The sequence below is a fragment of the Haliotis rufescens genome, unplaced genomic scaffold (assembly GCF_023055435.1).
Source record: "Haliotis rufescens isolate VD_foot unplaced genomic scaffold, xgHalRufe1.0.p SCAF_15, whole genome shotgun sequence".
NCBI lineage: Eukaryota > Metazoa > Mollusca > Gastropoda > Lepetellida > Haliotidae > Haliotis > Haliotis rufescens.
The window spans coordinates 19,264,524-19,284,919 of NW_025963835.1; the positions used below are offsets into that span (position 1 = coordinate 19,264,524).

General features: G+C 40.7%; 1 protein-coding gene across 8 annotated transcripts in view; it reads left to right on the top strand.

Moving 5' to 3' along the window:
- Positions 1-20,396, top strand: part of LOC124135142 (huntingtin-interacting protein 1-like) — a 90,107-nt gene that overhangs the window by 49,714 nt on the left and 19,997 nt on the right. For 5 of the 8 annotated variants that reach the window (XM_048396254.1, XM_048396250.1, XM_048396255.1 and 2 more), the window contains 14 exons: positions 915-972; positions 2,297-2,372; positions 3,374-3,520; positions 6,741-6,820; positions 8,138-8,210; positions 8,963-9,055; positions 10,162-10,240; positions 11,301-11,389; positions 12,636-12,704; positions 14,663-14,800; positions 17,087-17,492; positions 18,567-18,656; positions 19,078-19,164; positions 19,935-20,108. In XM_048396254.1, the coding sequence (XP_048252211.1) occupies positions 915-972; positions 2,297-2,372; positions 3,374-3,520; positions 6,741-6,820; positions 8,138-8,210; positions 8,963-9,055; positions 10,162-10,240; positions 11,301-11,389; positions 12,636-12,704; positions 14,663-14,800; positions 17,087-17,492; positions 18,567-18,656; positions 19,078-19,164; positions 19,935-20,108 (1,659 nt within the window). Of the gene's footprint in view, positions 1-914; positions 973-2,296; positions 2,373-3,373; positions 3,521-6,740; positions 6,821-8,137; positions 8,211-8,962; positions 9,056-10,161; positions 10,241-11,300; positions 11,390-12,635; positions 12,705-14,662; positions 14,801-15,621; positions 15,667-17,086; positions 17,493-18,566; positions 18,657-19,077; positions 19,165-19,934; positions 20,109-20,396 lie in introns of all 8 variants that reach the window. The other 3 variants (XM_048396256.1, XM_048396251.1, XM_048396252.1) reach the window with 3 other exon arrangements.

Genomic DNA, 20,396 nt, shown 5'->3' on the forward strand with positions numbered 1-20,396 from the left:
GCTCGCTGACTTGGTTGATGCATGTCATCGTATTCCAATTACTTGGATCGATGCTCATTATATCAATCACTGGATTGTCTGGTCAAGAATCGATTATTTACAGACTGCCGCATATAGTTATAATATTGCTGTGGGCGGCGTTAAACAACAAATAAACAAACAAACAAACAAAGCATGACCTTGCCTGGGTGTGATGGTACCTCAGCAGATATTATTGCTCATGCTATGAACACCCTAGTCTGCCTGACCACCACAATATTGCTGGAGTATTGCTGATATGACATAACATGCACTCACTCTTTGGGTGCAGATTTTACAGATTTTACTGACTCGACATAACATTCACTCCAGTTTTTCAGATATTACTTGTTACAATTAAGACCAATTATGCATACAAACCGATTCAATTTACGTCAGTAAAATAAAATAACCCCATCGAAGATCCGGGGTTAGAATCGTAAGACGTGACTACTGGGATTGGGTGGTTTGGCTCGCTGACTTGGTTAATGCATTTCATTGTGACCTAATAGTATCCTGATGTGAATCACTGGATTGTCTGGTCCCGCTGTTGCATTTGTCAACAGACTGCAAAAGGAAAAATCAGTCGTCAGGTCTTGACCTGTTTTGGGGTTATTGTAGGTCACGGAGACCCAGTTGTCTGAGGTGCTACAATTCCCCGGCTATACATGCAGCCCTTAGGCATGCCAGTAGCTTAGGCATGCCAGTAGCTTCGGTTTGTTTGTTGATTTCCAGATAGACCTAATTATGGTTATTGGTTTGTTAGCCTTACCTCTGTTTGTGGGTTTCACCATGGTGGAAATGGTCTGAGACATGTATTGGGCTTACCTCCCACATTCAGCCAATAATGTTGCTGAAATATGTTATACAACTCACTCACACCCCTCCCGTTGCAGGTCTGACACCCGACACACTCTCAGGTCACCGGGAGAGATTCCTCAAGGGTTACAAGAGGTAGGTTACAAAAGGCCCCTGTGGGGATTGCAGGTTAGAATTGCTACCCATAAACCTCTGCCAATTGTAAGAGGCAACCAAATGGTCTTGGCCCACTTGCACAAAGCGATCTTGGCGCTAAGACTATTGTAGGCCTATGTTAAAGAATTGGAGATACGATCATCTTTGTTATGTCAGTGTTATTTGCCATAGGCCCCTATTGGGATTGCAGGTTAGAATTGCTACCCATAAACCTCTGCCAATTGTAAGAGGCAACCAAATGGTCTTGGCCCACTTGCACAAAGCGATCTTGGCGCTTCCACTATTGTAGACCTATGTTAAAGAATTGGAGATACGATCATCTTTGTTATGTCATTGTTATTTGCCATAGGCCCCTATTGGGATTGCAGGTTAGAATTGGTCCCCAGAAACCTATGCCAATTGTATGAGGCAACCAAATGGTCTTGGCCCACTTGCACAAAGCGATCTTGGCGCTACGACTATTGTAGGCCTATGTTAAAGAATTGGAGATACGATCATCTTTGTTATGTCATTGTTATTTGCCATAGGCCCCTATTGGGATTGCAGGTTAGAATTGGTCCCAAGAAACCTATGCCAATTATAAGAGGCAACCAAATGGTCTGGGCCCACTTGCACAAAGCGATCTTGGCGCTACGACTATTGTAGGCCTATGTTAAAGAATTGGAGATACGATCATCTTTGTTATGTCAGTGTTATTTGCCATAGGCCCCTATTGGGATTGCAGGTTAGAATTGGTCCCAAGAAACCTATGCCAATTATAAGAGGCAACCAAATGGTCTGGGCCCACTTGCACAAAGCGATCTTGGCGCTACGACTATTGTAGGCCTATGTTAAAGAATTGGAGATACGATCATCTTTGTTATGTCAGTGTTATTTGCCATAGGCCCCTGTGGGGATTCCAGGTTAGAATTGCTACCCAGAAACCTCTGCTGATTGTAAGAGGCTCAATGGCTCAACTTGGTTGCCCAGACTGATTGAGATTGACCAGCTGGTTACTAAGTAAGAAATAAATAATTTGTTTGGTCACTTTGGGTTGGTCATTTTAGTCATTAATTATTTGTGCAGAATTAGTTACCTCTGTCGATGTTATATGATAAAGCATTCAGAACTGCTGAAATAGTTCATAATAACTGTCTGTATGGTATGTCCTACTGCAGTTTCTGTTTCATATTAAATAGTATACGAAAAACTACTAGCACTGTTACTGTCATAACAGTTTTTGTGGATATACATTTGTGGTTCAAATCTAATCTTTGATGTACTAATAATGTAGGATTCTCACTGTGAATAATTGGTGTTTCAGGCTAAAACAGTTCTACCACAGCAGTGCCACACTTCAGTATTTCAAGAATCTAGTCCAGGTCCCCGCATTGCCGGAGGTGAGGCATTGGGTGTCATGGGGGAATATGGGTTTGAGATGCTAGGCATGTATGGAGCAACTACCAGGGACTCCTGGATGAATCCCTGGGAAGTGTTCTTCTTGACATATCTAATGTCGGACATTTGTCTTGGTATCCTGACATCTCTGTGTACTGGTGTATTCTGATGTATATCATCCAAAATTGGCTTCCACAGTAGATATCTCTTGGATGAGATCAAGTGATCATCTCCTTGGAAATATTGCTTCAGTGAAATTGCATCACAATGCTTTGCAGACCATTGTGACATCATCAGGTACCATGACATCACAGTCAAATGACATCACTTATCTCTCTGCCACTGAAGCTGCTTAGCTGTACTATTTACACTCAAGGCACTTGATATTACTGTTTACAAACAGAAACATTTGGAATAATAATTTTGGATGATAAATAGAATGTCACCTTCATGTCTTCCAAGCTCAGTAAACTTTGGATATTTGTAACTTTCAACTCGTCTTGATATATTTGATTTCAGAAGACTCTTGCATGACATTGTCTATATATTTCCCACCTGTGTATAAGGAGCACGCCATCCTTAGGAGTTCATTTTTTTGGGTGAAAAACAGATTGTGTACTGACTTGTGCACAGTGCTCAGTCAAAACCTTCCTGGTTGAGCTTCAGGGAGAGTTCTGGCCAAAGCAAACACACGTCAGTGTTGCTGAAAGCTTTCTGATAAAAGATTATTTGACAGGCAATTTCCTGTTTCAGTAGGTTTTCATGAAAGCAGTATTAAATGTTAATGTGAAGGATTCACTCCTACAAATAGCATGGAAATAGAAACGACCTTGACCTTTGACCTTTATGCACATGCTCAATGAGTGATTGAGAAAACCATACCTGATATTATTACTCTATTAATTTGATACGCGATGATCAGAAGAATAAATTCACTCACTGATAATATTTTGTTGACCCTGATGCTTTCTCTCTGAAAATAATTCCTTGGTTGCCTTCTCAGGAACCACCCAACTTCTTGATAGCCTCTGACATCAGTAAGCATGTGAAGCCTGTAGCAGTGGTGCCATCAGAACCAGAGCCGGAACCGGAACCAGAGCTCGACACCCCAGAGGTGGAATCAGTGGGCAACCTCATAGACACAACGGAGGTAACAGCTTTGCAGCTTCATGCAAGAAAAGTTTATGAAAAGTGACCATAAGGCTTAAAAAATAAAAGAATTGGTTCTCAGGCAATGGCTTTTGAAAATATAGTGCGGGTGGGCGGTGTTTTTTGTTTGTTTTGAGTTGTTCAAACTAGGATGGTATGTAACCAAATGAATAGTTGTGTAACCAAATAAACAGTTGTGTACAATCAACCTTGGAAAGGGCCTCCCTACATAAATGTATTCCTTGATGAATAAATACTGGAGTACAGTATTTGACTACCGTTGGACTTGGAATATTTAAGGATTTTTGTTCGTTTGTTTTAAAAATGGAAATAAAAATGAAACATTCGGCAAACTTTATGATGATACGGGCGGTGCCTGAAAACCAAGACATTTTTTTTAAAGCCTTAAAGCTTCTGATTTGAAATGCCTCATTGGGAAAACATTTCATTTTAAATAAGCTAACAAATCTATTGATTATTGCCTAGTGAGACGTGAATATCTGTGTGATGGAATATCATCACATGGTAATCAATGTTTGCCCCGTGTAGACCCGGGGTAGAATGTGTCCCCAGCACCTCATTGCTGGTTGTAAAAGGCGAATATTTGGGGAGCTGGGGGATCCGGGTCATTGATCCCAGCATTCTTTGCTGCTTCAGGACGTGACTTAATGGAATAGGGTGGTCAGGCTCTGTGATCCCAAAGACACGGATCGATGCTCACGATATGAATTACTGGAGTGTCTTGTGCAGCCTTGATTATTTACAGGCCACCATCATGTAGCTGGAATATTGCTGAGTGCCGCGTTCAACAAGAAACATACCATATACAGTCAAACACTGTTGTGTCAAAGTTGATGGGACTATTTTGAGTTATCCAAGGTTCGACACAACCGATAATGATAATTATAAGGAATACATAGGGACGAAGCAACACAACAGTGTTTCACAGTAATTTATATCATTCTGTATTGATAACTATAGAAGAGTTACCATGTTAGGATTTTAGGATGCTTGATTTGATCTGTATGTGATTGTAGTTTTAGTAGTTGTGTCTAGACAGAAGATAAGAAGTAGGTCTTTATTTACCAAGTAGCTGTAGTTGGAATGTGCTGACAAGTCTGCATGTCATACCTGCTACTGACATCTATGCATAAAGGAAGAGCTGTTCTCTTTTTAACAAGACTAACAGAAGTATTAATTTAACAGTTACACTAATGATTGATTGACACATTTCGCCATGTTTAACTCTAATTGTTTGTGATTTTATTAACATGTTCATGAAAACTATCTGTAGAAATCTCAGTTCAAATAACAGTCGCTACTGATCTTCCGAAGCACAATGCCTGTTGTTGCTAGACTCTATAGTATCCATCCTCATTTATCCAGTGTCATTTCTCCATTCTATTGATAGATATTGTGGACCCATTGCCACCACAGCTTCTTGTCAGTGATGCCATCGTCTCTCCTTTTACACAGGGGCGATCGGGTAGCCTAGTGGTTAAAGTGTTTGCTCATCATTCTGAAGACCCAGGTTCGATTTCCCGACATGGGTTCCATGTGTGAAGCCCATTTCTGGTGTCCCCCGTCGTGATATTGCTGGCATTTTGCTAAAAGCGATGTAAAACCACACTCACTCACTCACACCTATTACACAGAATTTCTCTTGCTCTCTTGCTCACAATATGAAGTCTCAGTGTTAAGCACAATAATGCAAAACAAGCCCTGTCCTTCTCTTATCAACCATTTGGGAAACAGTAGTCTGTTAATGAAGCATGGCCCTTTTTCTTCGGTTTGTGGAAACACACATGCAATAACAATTGCTTGTTGAGCCAATCAAATGGGATGAAGTCACTTGCAATTTTATGTTGGCATAGATCTACATTCAAAATTGCAGAGTCATACCAGTGAGCCTTTGATGTATTTTGCCAAATCAGTAGACTGTTATAAATGATGTCTTGATGGATTTCCTTTTTAATGTGTATGAAGACGCGAGGACTAAATATGCAACAAGGCATTCCCAGTTGTATTCGAGACTGATTGAGTTTGGGGGCACAAGTTGCCCAGTCGTCTAAGGTGCTGCAATTCGCTGTGCAGAATTGCATCCCTTGGGCGCGCCAGAAACCTATGATTGTGGCTTTAAATCCCAATTCGCCCCAATTATGTTTCTAGGCTCGTGGGTTTTACCAAAGTGGTAAATGTCTGAGACCTGCATCATTGCGGGGTTTCCTCCCACATTAAACTGACACACTGTGATCTTACTGGAATACTGTTCAAAGCAGTGTTAAAACAAACTCACTCAGTATGATTGAGTTGAGCACAGGTGATATCACAACTAGTTTTACTTCTGAAATTTCATGGGTTGGCTATATTTAGCATCATTTCATTAGAACCAGACTCAAAATGAAGCTGAATGGTGAGTGGGTCCGGCGTATCTATCATATTAGAATTGAGATATAATTCCCTGGAAAATAGAGGATGTATGGCATACCGCCTTACTACCAGCTGAAATCCTGAGCTGAACATTGATCTGTGCATGCCTTGACAGGAATTATTCGGCCTAGTTGTAGAAACCTTCATCACTAACAACAGCACATATACACAGGGGGATAGGACGAAACAGCAAACACATTCGGGACATCAGGAACTAACCACAACTTTTGAAAGGTTTCAGTGGTTTCTGACTAGTGGCCCTGACCAACCCCAGATACAGTGGTAGAAATTAAAGGGCATATGCCTCAAATGTTTTGGTCTAAGGGCCCCTTAATCTTTTTCTCTAGTTTACAATAGGATTATTACCAGGATGCCTTGACCTCCAACCAATATTTTGATCACTGTGATTGAAATTGTGATTATTATTTTTTTATCCTGAATATACAACATCTTTATAAATTTACCTTTCTAAGCAAGGATTTGGGATAATTTGGATTCATGGTTTTGACTTCATAAGATCAGAAAATGTTAAATCCAAAGAGTATTAGTAGGTGTCTCCCTCCCTTGATCCTCACATTCAAACTGTTTTATAGGATTGTTTGTTACAGTTAAACACCTGAAAGTTACATAAGCAGAATAGTTTTCTGAATTTGCTGTTTGACATCTTTCTCACCTGGAAATTGCCCTTATCACCTTGACCTCTGACCTTGACCTCCCTTTCCTGCGTCTGCTCTAACCGTCTGCTTGAGCCTCTGCTGACAGTGTGGCATGTTCTTGTTTTCCTGCCTCAGAATGACAGATTTGACAAAACTTTTGGACAGGAGATGGGCGCATTCAATTTCAACGGACGACCACCTGAACCAGATGAACGGTGAGTTACATGATATGATGTATTACAGTGTGTGACATGTTTTTAGTTACCATATTCAACGTAATAAGCGCCCTGCTCTCATAAGCGCACACGGCGATATTTGCTAATATATTGGCTTGTGAACAATCCCAATTAGCACCCCTTTTGATTGATCAATGTACACAAGACTTATTTATTCGTGTATAATAATACGCACTTGTGTGTTATGCACCCTTTAGTATGGGTAATTAAATTCTGGAAAAATATATCAGTCGTATATAAACATTTCAGGCTGTCAGCATAAACCATGAAATTTACAATCTTTCACCAAAATAGTCTTCTGATAAGAGCCCCCTTTTTCTAATTTTGAGAGCTCCCTGGGCGCTTATTAGGGAAAATACGGTACTGGTAAACGTTTAAATTTTGCATTTTCAGTAGGTGTTAGTCTTAGTATATGAACTAGTAAAAGCTGATTTTACTGGACCATAAGAATTCTTTTCTAGTTGGAGACAGTGTTCCCTCGCTATTGCGCTCTTCAATTATTGCGTGCGGTAAAGCATGGCTCCCAAAAATCTTTTAACAGAGTTATTTGCCTTGCTCTGTGCCTTTCCATTAGTGCATACTGTGTGAAATAGGGACAAGTTTTCTCAGAAACTACTGAAGTTACTTGAATGGAAGTTTGCATGCTTTCAGAGATACTTGTCAAGACTGTGTTCGGAAAATAGTCCTGTAAATCTTTTTTTTTGCAGGGTTATGGCCCTTGATCCATGATATTTTACTTAGTTCATAGTGTGTGCATTGGGGACAAGTTTTCTCCACTGAAGTTAGCTTATCTAAGAGATACTTATCAAGGCTAATGTCAGTCAAGGGACTAATAGTGAGATTTCTTTATTTGAACTAAACACTCAAATATGGATATGTGTCAAAATATGTTTGAAACAAATAGAGATTTTAGAGGTTTTTGGCTAGCATATCTCAAATTGTTTGACATAAACATGTCTTTCGCGAGAGATGATATTAAATGAAGTAATAATATGAGCAAACTGTGAAAATTAAGGCGAAGGATCAGTTTGAAATATCCATTTGATATAATATTGTTGACTTGTTTGATAGGCATTACTTAGAAGTTGATGGATGACAAGGTAGATACAAGTTTATGGATAACAACTTCTTTAATTCTGTAAAAAGCGATGTTTCGGTAAAGATCCTTATACCAATTTCCCTGCTTGAGAACGGTATAAGGATCTATACCGAAACGTCACATTTTACAGTATTAAAGAAGTTGTTATTCATAAAATTGTGTCTACCTTATATTATTGTTGAATATTTGTCCTGCAGTGACCTGCTGATAGAACGACTGCACAGAGAGATTGAGTTCCTGAAACAAGAGCTGCATCGACTCAAGACAGAGGTATAGTTCCCACAGCCTCTGGCTGTCACTTGATTGATGGAAATATCAATGTGTGATCAATAATGTCTCATGTTCAAGGGGCAGATCAGGATTTTCTACAATCAAGAATAAACGTGTGTCTTGCTTATCTGTGAATTTCTATCCGTAACTGTCTCAGCAAGACAGACATTATCTCAATCTGTTCTATATAAACAGTAAACCACGCTTCGTTCTTCATTGTTCTTTGCGATTTATCACGTAGCAATCTAATATAACATCATATATCGCGATATCGATGCATTGATATATTCATCATGTTGATAAATCGATACAAATTTCCGATACACATGTTTCCATAAGAATACCATTGTTAAGATGGACAAGAGAATGCAGATATTAAAGTTTAAACATCTAATGGATCAGCCCGGTGCACATTTAGCATTAAATTGATTAATTGCAGGTGTTCATATTTAATTTTTATCAATATACATTGGAATAATTAATTGTATTATTAATACAATATATTGATGTATCAAGATACTTTTGAGACAAAATATCAGTACTAATACTCTGTAAGGCTAGTATTCCTGTTTTTGACAAACAATAACATCCCAAACACCACCATAAGTAAGCACACCTACTTTCTCTTGAATTATAGAATACATAGTGTCAAGTGGTTGAACTTTTGGTCATGAACTTTGAAAAGTATGTGCCTATGCAGTAGTCATTATAAATCTTCCAGGAATGTTGTGATATAATTCTGTCTCTTCCAGGATGGAAGAATCATCCAGTCTTTAAAGGACGAAATCAGCAAGATGGAGAAGCTGTTATCAGAACTCAGGTTATCGGCTGACAAAGCATTAAAGGTAGAAGATCTTACAATCTGCAAGAAGCAAACTGATGTAGGGTAATGATGGTTCAGTCATCTGAGGCATTGCAACTTGATGTGCAGAGTTGCATCCCTTTGGCTGACCAGGATCTGATTACTGAGGGTTTGAATCTCTGATGATCCCTGATCATGGTCCATGGTTTGTCAGTGCCACACCAGTGCTTGTCTATTTTACTAAAGTACTAAATGTCTACTACTTGCACCATTCTGGGGTTTTGTCCTTGACAAGCTGTGATAAAACTGAAATACAGTTCAAGTTCAAGATGAAGGCCCCTTGGACAGATGAGGTACCCAGCACCCAGTGCTTATTTTAAGATGGCTGAATTTGGAACCCTCCATGTAATATTCTGAGGCAGGATATTTCAGGACATCTCGTATGTCCAGCAAATGATTTACTTTTTGGATACATTTTATTTTGAACAAATTATATTTGTGTTTTCATGTCCAGGTTATAGTGGTGTCATGTGTTTTCCTGTCCAGGTTATAGTGGTGTCATGTGTTTTCCTGACCAGGTTATAGTGGTGTCATGTGTTTTCCTGACCAGGTTATAGTGGTGTCATGTGTTTTCCTGTCCAGGTTATAGTGGTGTCATGTGTTTTCCTGTCCAGGTTATAGTGGTGTCATGTGTTTTCCTGACCAGGTTATAGTGGTGTCATGTGTTTTCCTGTCCAGGTTATAGTGGTGTCATGTGTTTTCCTGACCAGGTTATAGTGGTGTCATGTGTTTTCCTGTCCAGGTTATAGTGGTGTCATGTGTTTTCCTGTCCAGGTTATAGTGGTGGCATGTGTTTTCCTGTCCAGGTTATAGTGGTGTCATGTGTTTTCCTGTCCAGGTTATAGTGGTGTCATGTGTTTTCCTGTCCAGGTTATAGTGGTGTCATGTGTTTTCCTGTCCAGGTTATAGTGGTGTCATGTGTTTTCCTGACCAGGTTATAGTGGTGTCATGTGTTTTCCTGTCCAGGTTATAGTGGTGTCATGTGTTTTCCTGTCCAGGTTATAGTGGTGTCATGTGTTTTCCTGTCCAGGTTATAGTGGTGTCATGTGTTTTCCTGTCCAGGTTATAGTGGTGTCATGTTTTTTCCAGGACAGTGAGATGATGAAGAAGGAAAGGGATGAAGCCCAGGCCAGTCTAGATGCCCTGGCGAAACTGCCTGAAGCCGAGAGTGAGTATGCTTCCTTAGCAGTATCTGAAATTATTTTAAAACCCAACAAGACAGTCGGACAGTTGATCCATAGATGTCGCCTGCCCATCTTCAAAGTTCCTGCCTGCATTCAGACGTTGTGAGTATTGAAAAATCATGAAAAATAAGAGACAAATCACATCTTGATTCAGCTGAAGTAATGCAAACAATTACTTGAAAATGCACGAGGACTTATGATAAACTGAATGCAAAAGTAGTCTTAAAATGTTCTGCCAGACTGTCGGACAGGTGGAGGTACATTTCATGCAGCCTGACAGAAAGGTTACCAGCCACGGGCAGACAGGCAGTTGTTTCGGACACTGTACCTTAGTGCACTTGGTCATCCTTGTCATCCTTGTTATCTGCTGGGTTGAAATCCCAGAATCACCCTGATTGTGTTTCTCGGTTTGTCAGCACCACACCCATGCTTTTGGGTTTCAATTGAGACTTTCGACCCGTGAAGATCCGGGGTAGAATGGGTCTTCAGCAAACCATGCTTGCTGTAAAAGGCGACCATGCTTATCTGCAAGAGGCGACTAACGGGATCGGGGGGTCAGGCTCGCTCACTTGGTTGATGCATGTCATTAATCCCAATTCTGTAGATCGATGCTCATGATATCAATCACTGGATTGTCTGGTCCAAACTCGATTATTTACAGACCGCAGTCATATAGCTGGAATATTGCTGAGTGTGGCATTAAACAACAAACCAACCAACAGACCGCCGTCATATAGCTGAAATATTACTGAGTGTGGTGTTAAACAACAAACCAAACCAAACCAATTGAGACTTTCCTCCCACGTCATGCTCTGTCGCTTGGTTGCATGTTATCATACCACACTGGTGGAGGAGGAAGTATTTGCTGACTGCGGTGACAAGCAAAACACATGACTACAAAATCGTAAACAGCATGAGTTCCTAAACTAAGTAGCAGGATGGATGATGGGTCCATGTTTTTTGTGGGAATGTAGTGGTTGCTTGGGAGGATCGACAAGGCTAGTTTTATGGATGTTGATCTGTGATTGATGCTTGACGATGCAGAACAAGCAAAGGCCAACCAAGAGAAGTTCCAGAAGATGAAGGACATCTATGGGAAACTGAGGGAGGAGCATGTGCAGCTTCTTAGGAATGTGAGTATAGGGATGTGAGTCGGAAGATGTGAATGTAGGGGAATGTGGGTATCAGGAATGTGAGTATAGGGATGTGAGTATAGGGATGTGAGTGTAGGGGAATGTGGTACAGGCAATGTGAGTACAGGGATGTGAGTGTAGGGGAATGTGGGTATCAGGAATGTGAGTATAGGGATGTGAGTGTAGGGCAATGTGAGTATAGGGATGTGAGTGTAGGGGAATGTGGGTATAGGGATGTGAGTGTAGGGCAATGTGGGTATCAGGAATGTGAGTATAGGGATGTGAGTTGGTAGTTGTAGTGTAGGGGAATGTGAGTGGGAAGATGTAAGTGTAGGGGAATGTGAGTGTGGGTAATGTGAGTGTGGGAGAATGTGAGTATAGGGATGTAAGTGTTGGAGAATGTGAGTGAGGAGATGGAAGTGAAGGGGAATTTGTGTATCAGGCATGTGAGTGTGGGTGATGTGAGTGGGGAGATGTAAGTGTAGGGGAATGTGGGTATAGGGATGTGAGTGTAGGGATTTGAGTGTAGGGCAATGTGGGTATCAGGAATGTGAGTATAGGGATGTGAGTTGGTAGTTGTAGTGTAGGGGAATGTGAGTGGGAAGATGTAAGTGTAGGGGAATGTGAGTATAGGAATGTGAGTGTGGGTAATGTGAGTGTGGGAGAATGTGAGTATAGGGATGTGAGTGTTGGAGAATGTGAGTGAGGAGATGGAAGTGTAGGGGAATGTGAGTGGGGAGATGGAAGTGAAGGGGAATTTGTGTATCAGGCATGTGAGTGTGGGTGATGTGAGTGGGGAGATGTAAGTGTAGGGGAATGTGGGTATAGGAATGTGAGTGTGGGTAATGTGAGTGTTGGAGAATGTGAGTATAGGGATGTGAGTGTGGGAGAATGTGAGTGGGGAGATGGAAGTGTAGGGGAATGTGAGTGGGGAGATGGAAGTGTAGGGGGATGTGAGTGGGGAGATAGATCAGTTTAGGGGATGTGGGTGTAGGTCATGTGAGTATGTAGGGGTTGTTTTATGGTTCTGAGTCTTCACTTGAAACACCATTTTGAAAGTCTGTCATTTGTCATTGAGGTGGGTATAAACTTCTGAATAAGTAAATTGTCCTTGCAGTGATTCAACATGTGATAGTATCCTTCATAAGTCATATTTAGCTTGCAGTTATTGATAGCCTAGTCTGGTGTACCACCATCAATGTACAACTGGTAGCCTATAGGACGATCTAACATTTAATCCTTCCAGCATGCTGATGTTACCAAACAACTTGCTACGGAGAAGAAAGCAGCTGACGAGAAGGAGCAAGTCATTAAGGTGAGGGATGATCTCCGCACTGTCTCCTTACTTGTTTATATAAATGAGTGATGGTAATCGAAGCCTAAGCTCATGAAACTAGAGGACCTTGTTGAAGAAGTTGACATCAGGCCAGATTGTAACTTGGGGCTATCGGGACAGAAACGGTTTCCATAACCTCATGCAGGGGCACAGGTGGCCCAGTCAAATAAGGCGCTGCAATTCGCTGTGCAGAGTTGCCTCCCTCAGGTGTGCCAGAACCCTGTGATTGTGGGTTTGGATTCCAGATTTGGCGTATGTTTCTTGGTTTGTCAACACTATTCCTATGCTCGTGGGTTTCACCAGAGTGTTAAACAAGACATGCATCATTTTGGACTTTATTCCCACAAGCTGTGATATGACCAAAATACTTTTAATGGGGCACTGGACCCAACTCACTCACTCTGTTGGGATTGGTAATCTTTATGTAATAAGGAAACAAGTAGATGGTTTTGATAAGTTATGGTCAATGATTGTTATGGATAATAATCCTTGATCTGTTAAGGGGCAGTGGGTAGCCACATGGTGAAAGTGCTGGCTTGTAACACCAAAGGTGTGGGTTCTATTCCTCAAATGTGGGAAGCCCATTCTCCAGGGCACTGCAATATGGCTGAAAGATTTAAGACAACAACCTCACTCATTCACTCCAGATAATTTATTACAGAGCTCTATTTTGTTTCATTATGTACACATCAAAGGTTGCATTGTTTATTTTGCACTGGCTGCACCTGTGTCAAGCTGTTACTTCTTTCAAACTGTTCTTCTTGATTGTGCATGGCTTAGTGTTCTGGAGAGAATTCAGGTCACAATGTCCAATTGTCTCACAACCTTCTTGGTCACCTAACAGTTTGGACACAGATAACTATGTTTGATCACCCTGAAAATAATTGCTGTGTTTTGTTAAGATTCTCACATGATTGTGTGAGAGATGGCACTGATTGAGTATGTGACTATTTTCTCTGTCTCTCATGTTGTCTAGTTGGGTGTTGTCACTTACACTTAGTCATAGTGGATGTTTTCTTTGATAGATCAGGCCATTTAGTCACTGTAAAGTAGGATGGTAGAAGTAAAACATGATACACACTTCTCAAAAAAGGACCACCCTATTCTTTCGTATTACTACAGTTAATGTGTCATGGCAGCTTAACTGTAGTGATATGAAAGAATCGAGAGGGCCTTAACTTTTTTGAGTAGTATATATACTGGATTCACTAAGTGCAAAGTTTCATCAGTTATTTATAACTTGACAAATTTAGAAATAGTTTGGGTGTTTTTCAGTCTGTACCAGTACTTTACTGATGACTGTTAGATTAGTTTGTTTTAAAAAATTAACAATTCCTATGCCAACATCTGTCAGTCTACATTCTTATTATCTTATTCATTTCACTATTATGTATTTGAAAATCATTTCAATTTACAATTTACAAATTGTCGTTGATACGTTTGATCGTTTGGGACAGATTGAATTAAAACAGAGCATAAATTTCATCAGAGGTTTTGATGCACTGATGTACTGAAAATAATTAATGCTTATCATATTTTTGGATGACCCTCCCCATGTCTTTGGACATTTTTTTGCATGATCCCCCCTGGAAAGACAAATTGCAAAAGCACATTATATTTTATTTTATGATGTCCATTTTTTCATGGCCCTTTCCAAGTATGTGTATATTTTTTTCATGACCGTGCCCAAGGGACAGTCCTGTTTTGGGGTGACACGCCCCTGATTCTCTCTGACCCACCCACCCCAAAATAAATGACTGGTCCCTAAACAAGTAGACTTACCGTGATGGCAAGCCAACCTGAAACCCTGCTGTGATCAGTGGGATGAGTTATCTCATAGGACAGAATGAGGACTGACAGCTGTCTAGGTCAGCTCTAACCTTCTCTGCATGACCTGCCTATTGTGATGTGCATGCCCTGTGTTGATGTTATGTCAGGAGGCAAAGATGGACCTCCAGCGCCTTGAGGACGAGAAGCAGGTCATCCACAATAACCTGCAGAAAAGTGCCGATGAGGTCACAGGTCAGCTGGCTGAGGTCACTGGTAAATGTTCTGTTCTGGAGCAGCAGAAAGAGGTGAGGGTCAAGGTCACTGGGTCCTGGCTTGAACATGTGCATGCTGCTCTTGTCTTGTGCTTTGTGTGGGTTTTTTTTTTACTGTTTCGCAGTCCAGTATTGAAGGTGACAGTAATGCAGGTTATTAAAGGTAAGTTTTTGGATCAGTCGGCTTCAAATTTGGAAAATACTGCAGAGACATGGACGTTCTTTGTTGATTTCGACCAAATTCTTTAAATGAATATGCCCACAATGGTCTATTTTTCAAAATACTTTTCACTCTCTTTGATGGGGTCAATAACGTACCATCTATACAGCAAGCTGTGCCAAAATCAATTGAGTCTATAAGCCCTAACATGGCTCTTAACATCATTTTCAGTAGATTTTATTATTATTATTATATATTACTTTCTCAGCTTACTATAACGAACAGTTTTACGAGATGAGGGCTTTAGACTATTGTCAGCAGTCGCAGACTGCGTACCGATAGTTTGTTATGCTATTGAATAGGCTCTGCCCCGAAGCAACCAAAATATATGATAAATTTCCAATTTCATGATCTACTATTAAGGCCCACTTCTGGTTAGAACAATAGCTCCCTTAAAAGATGAATGACTCTATCACCAGAAGGTAAGATTTCATACTGTCATATAAGCATGTCTGCTTGCAAGTCGTCATAGGGGAGACAACTCTCGTCAACAAGCATGTGTTAAGGGGAGATAACTCTACCAAGCATTGTGGTATGTATGGTCAGCATGTACTAACAGCATGTCCTGTGTGGCCATATAAGGTCTCCACAGCTCGTCTGAATATAACGATGGTGTCGGTTAATGTATTGGCAGGCTGCCGGCTTGGATGAGTTCTATGAAGGATGGCAGAAGAGCAAGGTAATGCTAGCTTGCTGTTGAATCAGTGGTATGGTACTGTACATATATCTATTTGTAATCAATCCAGCTTTTGTATCCTGAATATTCCCATTGTACCCACCCCTGCTTCTATATCCACGAGAATATGTATGCTTGTCAAGATCATACTGTTGACGTGTACAGATCTTACCAATATGTTATTTGATATTTTGTACATGTACATTGTTGGTAGTAAGATAGGGAACATGTAGCAAAGGAAGACTACCTTTACATTGAAAGCTTGTTAGTCTGAACCCTGTGGATTCCTGGTTAGAATAGGTCTCAAGCATTGGGATCAAGTGGTCAGGCTCGCTGACTTGGTTGATGCATGTCATCGTATCCCAGTTGTGTGGATCGATTCTCATGATGTCAATCACTGGACAGTCTGGTCCGGACTCGATTCTTTTCAGACCGGCGTCATATAGCTGGAATATTGCTGAGTGCAGCGTTATACAACAAAAAAAAGTAAAACCCAACCCTTTAGAAACCTCCTAATCCAGATGATCTGGGAACGTCTTATATATATAAGCAACTTTCCTTACCACCCTTGGTTTGATAATCTGGATATTTGGTAAACCAGATGATTTCACGAGGAATGGCACTGTCGTCATTAATTAGGTTTCACTGAAGATGATACTTACCAACGACGAATGAAATGTTAGTTGTTTACTTAGGATTTCTTGCTACAAACTCAGAATGAATAAATGATTTTGATGGACTTGAACATTGAGCATCTTGAAAGGATGCTTTTGTAATTATGAACATATTGTTTAATGTGATACAATCACCACCCCTTCACTTCCTCTACCAGCCTCACTCAGGAAGTAACCAAACAGCAAGGTTAAATCTTGATTATTATCTCCCAGCAATCCATGTGCACCTCACAAAGTATGTATGAAAATAAAATACAAAGTAATAATAAAAATAATTGAAGTTGTTTGTATTAGAGCGCAAAGCACACAGTTGAGATCATTATGGCATAATTAAATAAGTATCTTGGGCCTTTGGGCTTAGAATAGGTCTTCATCAACCCACGCTTGTCGTAAGAGGCGACTATGCTTGTTGGAAGTACACGACTAATGGGATCGGGTGGTCAGATCAATTGCTTGGATGGATGCTCGTGATATCAATCACTGAGTTGTCTGGTCTGGACTTGATTATTTACAGGCCGCCATATGGCTGGAATATTGCTGAGTGTGTGGTTGTAAACAACAAACAAACAAATAATGCATTTGGGATAGTCTCCATTGTATCAAAGCCTAGAGTGTCCCTACACTTCAGAATGCATTTATGGTGGTATTGTCATGTGATAGTGGTTCCATTAACTGAAACAGTTACCCAAAGGTCACATGAAGTATAAACGTCATGGAACTTTTTTTATCTTAATTTTTTTCCATTTTAGGACCTTGACTGTAAAGTAAAAAATTTAGAGGACAGCAAATCTACTCTAGAATCTCAGTTAGAGGAAAGTCAAACATCAGTTGCCTCCCTTGAATCCCGCCTGTCTGAAGTGCAGCAAGGGGGCGACCAGCGAGAGCAGGAGCTGTGCGGTCAGCTGTCCTCGCTGCAGGCATCTTTGTCCACCACACAGAAGGAGAGGGAGGAGAGTGAGAAGAGACTGAGTGAGCAGGTGTCACAACTGCAGGGACAGTTGGACCAAACTCTGGCTGAGAAGGCCTCGAAAGAGGAATCTCTGACCGAGAAGCTGGATGAGCTTCAGAAACAACTGGATCAGCTGAAGACAGACAAGCAGGACAGTGAAAGTCGCCTTGGTGGTCAAATTGATGACCTGCACAAGAAACTGTTAGGTAAGGTGTCAGGTGTATATTTGTGGTACTTGGTGATGGGGAAGGTTTGACTTGACTTGGTTGTCAAGTTGATGACCTGCACAAGAAACTGTTAGGTTGGGTGGCAGGTGTATATTCGTGGTACTGGTTGATAAAGAAGGTTTGACCTGACTTGGTGGTCAAATTGATGCTGTTATATGTAGTATGTATATTTGGAGTACCTAGCCCTGTGCAAACAGTCTCCATCCTGCTTGATGGTCGAGCTTACTAAAACAAGGATCTTGAGGTTACAATGTGTAACCTGGCAAAATGGGTGTGATGCACCAAAGCAACATGGATTGTTGCTCATGCTGTCAACCACTGGTTTGCCTTGTCAGGAAACAGTTATTTACATGGCACTGTGATACAGCTGAAACGTGGATGATTGTGGCATAACATAACATGAACTCCCATCACATCAAATGGAAACAAGGTGACAGGATGATTTTAACATAAACCGAAGACCCTGTTCCATAAAAATCAGAAATGATTTTAACACTATATTCCTGTCAAATTCAATGTCAAGTTAAGGGACCTATGATGAAGTAGATGTGCTGAAATTAAGGGGGGTTCTGATGTCGTTGAGGTTTGCTCCAATGGTTTTTGAAACCCCTAAATGTTTAACTTGGTAGCATTAGGGTTTGACAAGAGCCCCTTGACATTCATGCTTAATTTGAACACTGGCTATGATTACTTTGTGAAACAGCCCTGGGCCTTGTTCCATAAGACATATTTTTAGAGCTACGACTGTTGTAAGGCTGATCAAGTATGGGAATTAAGTTAACCTTAGCACTAAGCTAAGACTATTGTAAGCCTGTTCAAGTTAAGATGACCTTAGCGCTAAGTTCACTTTTTGCAACAGGCTTGGACTTCATCATTAAGGTGAGACATCAATGGAATGTTGTATTTTGGATATAGGTGTTCCAATCTTAAGAGTAACATCAACTGTCACACATACTTTGTGACTCAGTTCCTTCGGTACACTGATAATGTTTGTATGTTCTGACAGAAGTGTTCCTGTTCAGTGAGGAGGGCTAAGATGTGTTTGTATTGCAGAGAGAGGCGTGTCCGAAGGAAAGGCTATAATACAGGATGCTCTGGAGCAGAATGAAAACCCGACACACACAACCGTCACATGTACAGCAGGTAGGCTCATACACCCAAGTAGCGGGTTATATAGGGCAGTACAAGCTTGGGAAAATGGACCGAAATGGGATTCTGTTGGTAGTAATGTGTGATTAGCTGATTGTGTGTCACCATTCCCTGATAGTGGGGCTCATGATGTCAACCACTGGTTATCCTGGATAAGGGACACACAAGTAGTCATTTAATAAGGGGAAGAATTATTTTGGTTTCAATTTTGACTTTATGGATGACTATGAATTGTGGATTGATTATACAGTGACAAGAATGTGATACAGAATCATTGTATTCTCTGAAATTAAGAACTTACAGTTTCTGCTTAAAAATGTAAAAACAGTTTGATTTGATATGTAATGAAAGGTGCGCATGGCATCAATTTCTTGGTTTAGTGCTCCAGTTTGACATATGACACTCCTTTTTTTAGAATACTTACTGATGAGAGCAGAGCCTGTGTTGGAGAGTCTGACGAAGCTACGACAGAGTCATGGTGCATACACTGGGGAAAAGAAAGGTGAGGTGTCCATCAGTCATCACAGCCTTGGAAGTAACACCTGAAATTATACCTTGTAGGACGCCTTGTACAGCACCTTGTAAGATAGGACTACAGTTAGTATCCTCAAATATAAACTCACAAAATATATATACTACTAAAAAGAAGTTAAGATCACCCAATTCTTTCATATACTTAATCATGGCCCATGTCGTCTATGTCACAGCAACTTGGTGTGCAGAGTTGCGCCCCTTGGGCTCGCCACAATCCTATTACCAGTTTACCCTGATTGTTTCCAGATTTGTCAGCACCATACCTGTGGGTTTCACCAAAGTGGTAAACATCTTAGACCTGCATCACTTTAGACTTTCTTCCCACATCAAGCTGACACGCCATGATATGACTTGAATACTGTTCAAAGTGGCATTAAACCAAACTCGCACTATGAGGCGTAAAGAAATAAAAGAAATTGGTTCTCAGGCAATGGCTTTTGAAAATATCTTGCGGGTGGGTGTTTTTTGTTGTTTTGGGGTTGTACAAACTAGTAAGAATCCAAATCTGTATATCGCTGTGTATAAGGCAAGTTTTTCGTACCTAGGGGGCTTTCAATGGGGATCATCTTATACTCAGGGTTGAAGAGTTTCGATGGGTTTTTTTGTGATGATGCAGCAGTGCCTGAGAACTAAGACGATTTTGTTTTTAGCCTTATTTGTCCAATATGTACAAATGGCTGATTTTGAGATTGTGCTGTAGTTCTTCTTAGTGTGAAACTTTACCTGTATGTGTTTCAGATTTAGATATATTGATTGGGACAATCAGCATGTTTTCACATCGAATGAGTGACTGTATCGTGCATGGGTTCGCTACGTCCCACTCCGCACAGATAGAGCCAGGGGAGGAACTGGCCAATGCTTGTCGAGACACGGGGAGTTCCGGGGTGTCACTGCTGGATGCTGTTGGCAAAGGTAGGCTGTGGGTACCTGCTGACTGGTACCTTGTCTCAGATGTACTGTGCAGAGTGGACACCTGCAGCCAACACTGAATATTGCTGTCTTAGCCGGACGTTTTCTTTCCTTTTTTCCATTTTTTTATTGGACACACCTTCCCAAAAATGTTGATAATGAGATTGGAGGAGATATGTGTACCATGTGCTACATTACAATACTTATCATTAATATATCTGTTAAGAATCATGCCAATGCTTGTTAGTACAACTGTTTTCAAATATATGGAAAAGTGTGTTGTTGAGCAAT